The 6,518-nt window shown below is 56.8% G+C and overlaps 1 protein-coding gene across 1 annotated transcript in view; it reads right to left on the bottom strand.

Annotated features, from left to right (window-relative positions):
• The window catches only part of LOC107204054 (Krueppel-like factor 5), a 13,463-nt gene extending 6,953 nt beyond the window's left edge, over positions 1-6,510 (bottom strand). The window contains exons 1-2 of the mRNA XM_015626843.2: positions 4,315-6,510; positions 1,333-1,392 (exon numbers count right to left, since the gene is read on the bottom strand). Of these exons, the coding sequence (XP_015482329.1) occupies positions 1,333-1,392; positions 4,315-5,206 (952 nt within the window). The 5' untranslated portion in view covers positions 5,207-6,510. The remainder of the gene's footprint in view (positions 1-1,332; positions 1,393-4,314) is intronic.
• Positions 6,511-6,518: the final 8 nt, after the last annotated feature.

Raw genomic sequence — 6,518 nt, 5'->3', positions numbered from 1 at the left:
CAGGATTGTGGGATGGCTCCGTGTTGGATTCCCTGCGTTTTGCTCATCCCACACCAGCACCAGCTCTCCTGACTCCTCAGCTCACACCTTCCCTCTAACAGCAGGAGAAGGAGCCAAAGCCACTCGGATTTCCTGCCTGGTTACTGGGAAACCTGGAAAACCCACTGAGTTTCCCTGGATTTCAAACCCACCCAAGTTTTCCCGGGTACATCTTTATATCTGATAGGTAAAGAGGCGCCCAACTCATGGATCCTGTCCTGGGCACAGAGCGCCCCACAGAAGGGACAGGAGATATTTAATTTAATTTAATTTTAAAGCCCCGATTCCAGACTGTGATAAATCCCTATCAGCACCCAGCTCTGGGACAACATCCTTCCTGTTCCTCTTTTTGCACCCCTTCCGTGCTGTTTCCCAGCCCCCTCCTCCCCAGCCCCTGCCACAGAAATATCAGTGGCTCACGCACAAAGCGAAATTCTTTGTTTGAAGGGCTGATAAGGGGAGGAAGGAACGGAGCCAAGAGCCAGAACCAATTCCCAGCTGCAGAGTGGGGTTTGGTCGTTGTTCATAAAAAAGAGAAGTGAACTCTGGGCCCGGCTTAATTGCTCTCAGTAAAGATCAGCCCTCCTATAAAAGAGATTTATGAGGGCACTGATGGTTCCTGGACTACCTGGGGATCTGATAACGTTTCAGGTATAATAAATGCCTTAATGAGGGCGCCGGGGCTTGACTGCAGAGTGTCACGGAGCTGGGATCAGCCCAGGGGAGCTGTGCTGGGAGCTGCTCCTGCCTGGGGTCCCCGTTTGCACCTCGGGAATGAGGGCACAGCCCAGCCCCCGTGGACTGCTGGGTTCAGAGGGAGGGGTGCCCAAGGAGACACGAGGGGTTCCTCCCTCTCCCTGGAATCCACCACGGGGGTTTGACACTAAAGACATGCCCTGGTCTCCTCCTCAGACATCCTAAACTCAGGCCTTACAAATCCTTCCTGTAGGATCAGCAGGATCAACCCTGGGTAGGATTTGGGATATCTCGAGGGAAGAGCTCAAAGAGTGACAAAAAAATCAAAGAATCAAGGAACAAACCAGGTTAGGAGGGATCTTAAAGTTCATCTCACACTACTGATGGTAATTTCCACCGTCCCAGGTTGCTCCAAGCCCTGTCCAGCCTGGCTTTGGGCACTTCCAGGGATCCAGGGGCAGCCACAGCTGCTCTGGGAACCTGTGCACCCTGTCCACCCTGCCAGCCAATATTCCTTCCCAATATCCCATCCATTCCTGCCCTTTTCGGGGGGATTTGGTACCTGAGGCTGGCAGCGTTTCCTGGAGCTGCTCTTACCTGTGTGAGTCCTCTGATGTGCCTTCAGGTGGGAGCTCTTGGTGTAAACCTTTGAGCAACCTGCAGGGACAGAAAAAAAAACACAATTTCCCTGTGAGAGAGGGGCCCTCGCTCAAATAAACTCTGATATTTGAGGGGAGGGGCAGAGCTGGGCCATGCAAATAAGCCTGGTTTGGGCTCAGCATTAACTAAAGAGCATTTTCTCTTGGGCAGACAGACTTTAACACCTTCTCCTGCCACCCATGGGAGCTGTGCTGGGAATGAGGCAGGGGAGAGTCAAGCACAGAGGTTCAAACCCTCCCTTCCACCACCAGGAAGAAAAGACTCAGTTCCCCCCCGTTTCTGGCTCTGTGCTCCAGTCTCTCTGTAGCTGATATCACTTTGCAAAGCTGGGTTTTGTAACAGCCCTGGCCCAGCAGACGTGGTAGGAATGTTCCAGGAAGCAGGCACAACTTGGCTGCCAGGTCCCAGAACAGAGCCAGGGGTTTTCACAAGATCAGCATGGATGGGTCTCATCAAAGACAAGGTTTAACAGAAACGCCGTGGCTGGGGAGAAGTTCCAACAGCAGGTGTCTCAAAACCAGTCAGGTTTAATTCCTGCAGAGTTTCAGCTGGATAAAGCTTCAGGAAGCCTCTGCTGCCCTTTCTGGCCCTGCTGCTTTGTGTTTTGATGAGGACATTCAAATCTGAATTTGAATTGTTGTGACCTGCACAAGCAGCACGGGGACATTTCTCATCCCAGCGTTTCCCCCAGCCCAGAGGAGCCTCCTGCCCCTGGTCCCGTCCTGCTCAGGTGGGGCAGGAGCAGCAAGGGGTGCTGGCCCCGTTCAGTTTTGCTTCTGGTGCTCTGAGGCTTTGGCAATCCCTCACATTTGGGAGAGAGATCACGGGATCATAGAATGGTTTGGGTTGGAAAAGACCTCAAAGCTCTTCCCATTCCACCCCAGCCATGACAGGGACACCTCCCACTGTCCCAGGCTGCTCCCAGCCCCAGTGTCCAACCTGGCCTGGGACACTTCCAGGGGTCCAGGGGCAGCCACAGCTGCTCTGGGAGTTCCATACCAGTCCCTCCTCATCCTCATAGCCAGGAATTCCTTCCCAATATCCCATCTAACCATTCCTTCTGGCACTGGGAGCCATTCCCTGTGTCCTGTCCCTCCATCCCTTGTCCCAGATCCTTCTCCAGCTCTCCTGGATCTCCTTTAGGCCCTGGAAGGCTCTGGATGGGGGCTTTATGGACAGGTCTCCCAAGTCCACCTGGTTCCAGGTGTGAAGTCTCACAGGCCCCTTCAGTTCCTCACACAGACCAGGTTGGTGAGAATTCCTTACCATTATTCCTGACTGGAGTCACCTCCAGCTGAACCTTCCAGGGAGGGATCACACGGATCCCTGCTCCATCTCTGCACATCCACACCCTGATTTACTCAGCACAGATTGGGGTGGTTTTGTTTTAGCACCACAGACCAAAATCCTGCCTAAAACCAGCTTTGCCTCGGTGCAAATCCAGCAGGATGAGCCTCTGAGCAGTCAGACACGGGGAATCTGTCTCAGATCCCACCTTTCATGTCCTCACCATGACCAGCTGAAGGTAAAAAATGCAGCACAAGCCATCCACCACTGGCAGCTTCTGGCTCAGCAAGTCCCTGATCCACAGGGAGGCAGCGAGGGCGAAGGTGTCAGCACAGAAAGGTCTCTCCCAACCTGTCCTGTCCCTCTGCAGTTCCTGGCATCACGGCTGGAGACAGGATCTGGAGCAGGCAGAGCCTCTGGGCTGACCTCCAGCCGCTCCCATGCCGTGGGAAGAGTCTGTAAATCTCCCAGGAGGCGGTTAGGAAGTGACTTTCCTCCTTCACACACACCCCACGGGAAAAATGTTTGCTAATCCACAACTGGTCAGCACTGGGGATCTGCCCAGGAAGCTGGAGGTGTGTCCTGGCTCCGGGAGCGGAGATTTCCAAGCCCTCAGATGGCTCTCACTGGGATCTCTCAATGGGATCTGCTTCCCTGGTGTGTGCCATGGAATCCCTGGGATGTTCCCAGACTGCTTTGGGTTGGAAGGAAAGCCCATCCAGACTCATCCCTGCCACGGCAGGGACACCTTCCACCGTCCCAGGCTGCTCCAAGCCCTGTCCAACCTGGCCTGGGACACATCCAGGGATCCAGGGGCAGCCCCAGCTGCTCTGGGCTGATCCCCAGCTTGAGGGCTTGGAGCAAACTGGGACAGGGGAAGGTGTCCCTGCCCACAGCAGGAGTGGGATGGATGGCACAGCCTTTGAACGTCCCTTCCAACCCAAACCACGCCGTGATGGGCCTGGCACAGCTCCCGCTGCAGCACAGGGAGCCACGGAAGGATGGCACAGGGACACCCAGCTCACGGCCCCTTGGGAAGATCACAACCCTCAGAGGGAGCCCAGCTCTCAGGGGGAATTCCTCACTGGTTTTCCACCCACTGTGAGAGAGAGGGAAAGGAAGGGAATGGCAGAGTGGCTTCACATGGATGCTCAGAGTTGGGAAAGGCCAGAGGAAAGCAACAGCTCAGGAGCAGATTCCCAGGAGCAGATTCCCAGGAGCAGATTCCTGGGTACAGATTCCCAGGAGCAGATTCCCAAGTGCAGATTCCCAGGAGAAGATTCCCAGGTGAAGATTCCCAGGAGCAGATTCCCAAGTGTAGATTCCCAGGAGAAGATTCCCAGGTGAAGATTCCCAGGAACAGATTCCCAAGTGCAGATTCCCAAGTGCAGATTCCCAGGAGCATTCCTGGCTTTGCAGGAGCTCTCTGCCTTGCTGAGTTGCTTTTGCCAGAGTGTAAAGTGAGAGGGAAGGAGACAAAACAGGAACCACACTGTGCTGGTGGGATCAACCTCTTCTACTCCCTCCCACTTCCCTGGGGCTCCATCCACAGCTTCATCCCAAAAGGATCTCCGATTACCCTCCCTGGAGGCTCCCACCCATCCTGAGGGTGCCAAGAGACCCCTGACACACCTGGGAAGTCACAGTGGTGGATCCTCCTCTTCTCCAGCTCGGGGTTGTTGCGCCGGTTGTACTTGGGGGGCTGCATCACAACGTGGCCCTGGGAGAGGCCCCCGACGCCGTTGGGACCTGGGGGGATCTGGGACGACTGGACCAGCTTCAGTCCAAAAGTGGCTTCGTAGGACGGCGGGGGAGAGATGGTGTTGATGAGCTCAGGTTGGTTCTCGGGGCTGCCAGGCTGCGAGTTGGGGGGCGAGGGGGGCAGAGTCACCCCTGGGGCGGGGTAGAACTGCCCGGGGATGTTCCCAAAGCTTCCCTGTCCCTGGGCCACGTGTGGGTACTGCTTGAGGGGCCCCGCTGGCTGCACGGGTCTGTGTGCCACGCTGGCCACCGAGCCCGTGGACATGGTGACCCCGCTGAGGCAGCTGATGGCCGTGGTGCTGCTGGAGGAGGACGCCAGGGTGGGGATGTCGGCTCCAGCGGCGCCCAGGGGCAGCGGGAAGAGCTGGGATTGCTGCGGGTGGGCCGACAGGGGGATCTCGGCCGGCATCTCCTGCTTGATGAAGATGTTGTTGACCGCCACCGACTGGGGCATGCTGAACACGCTGGTGAAGTCGGGCAGGGTCTGCGTGGGGCCGGAGGAGGACGAGCAGGGCTGGGAGAAGCCGGTGCCTGGCTCGGTTTTGATCTGCGGGAAGGGGGCCATGGGTTTGGGGGGCCGGTAGAGCCCCGTGCGCAGGTGGGTGGTGTCGGGCAGGATGACGTTGATGTTCACGCTGTAGGGAGTGGAGCTGGGCTTCTCCGTGGAGAAGAACTCGTCCACCACCGAGGCGCTCTCCCGCCGGTACTTCTTGTCGGGGAGCATCGGCACGGGCGGCGCCTCGCTGGACAGGTACTTGTCCATCTCCGAGCGCGCCTGCGGAGAAAACACGGACACGGGAGCTGGGAAAGGTGACCTTGGCACCCAGCGGGGGCAGGCCAGTGCTCGATGGGGATTTGAGCCAGCAGGAAATGGAGGCGGCAGCGGGAACAGCCCAGGAACCCGAGCTGAGGTGATTTAGCTCCGGGTCTGACTCAGGCAGACTCCCCAGGGCTGAATCAGCGTCCTCTGCCCCACGTCCCCAATCCCTATCGCCCTGATAACGCCGGGCAGCCGGGAGAGGGTGCAGGCAGGACAGAAATCAGACCTGATAAAGGGAAACAAGCTTTGGGCACGAAGCTTTGGCCACTCAAACAGCAGGAGTGAGCACCAGCAGTGCAGGGATGAATCCAGCCAGGATCTGCAGCCCACCTTGGATGTGCTGGCTCTGCTCTCCTTTAAACTCAGCAGCCTGAGGAGTGTTTTATTCTGGGAAAGTCTCTTTAATGAACTGAGGAATTCTAGGAAAATATCTTTAACTAATTGGGAACAATTTGGGCCTAGAAATATTAGTGATATTGCCACTAATTCAGTGTGTCCTGAGCCTAAAATGGGAACAGTTCCTGCCTTCCTGCCTCACCTGGGCAATGACTCAGCCCTGGCCTAACCTTTGTGTTAGTTCTGGTTTTACAGAGCTGTTTTTACAAGCCTGGCTCCTCCAAGCTACCAGAACCTCTGGCTCTGGTGCCTTCCCCTCCTGGTTCCTGCCTGCTGGGGCACCCCACTGGATCCAGGCCCAAAAATCCAGCAGCCTGATGGAGCAATCCTCGAGGAAATTCATCTTCTGGTGCTGGATGACTCAGGTTCTGCTCGCTGTGGTTGCAGATCCCAGCACTAAAGCTCTCGTGCAGAGCTTAATTACGTGGTTCTCCAAGTGTCAAAGCCCTCATTCCTATGGAGAGCAGCTGGAAAACCACCAGGTTTCCCTGGCAGAGCCCAGGGTGCACTCCAGGAGCGGGAGCTGAGCTCAGCCCACGCCCTGAGCCGAGCTTTCCAACCCTGAACTGTGTCACCAAGGTGCCATGGGCCAAAGTCAGCGCTGCTGCCACCTCAGGGCTCTGAACAAAGCTGGGCAGGAGCCAAGAGATTTCCTCACCCTTTCCAGGGAAAGGATCATGGAGCTTCCAGCTCATTCAAAGAGCCTTTGCACCTCTGGGAGCCGTGCTGGCGACACATGGCTGAGCTGGCTGTCACCCAGGCACGGGGACAGCCACAAATCCACCCTCTGCCACTCGGGAGGGAGCTCAGGGAACCGGGATGGGAAGGGCCACGCTGGGACTGGTGTGTGCACATGGAG

Source organism: Parus major, chromosome 4A (genome assembly GCF_001522545.3).
Source record: "Parus major isolate Abel chromosome 4A, Parus_major1.1, whole genome shotgun sequence".
NCBI lineage: Eukaryota > Metazoa > Chordata > Aves > Passeriformes > Paridae > Parus > Parus major.
Note: the sequence above shows the minus strand (reverse complement) of the source record. Positions and strands in the feature narration are given on the sequence as shown.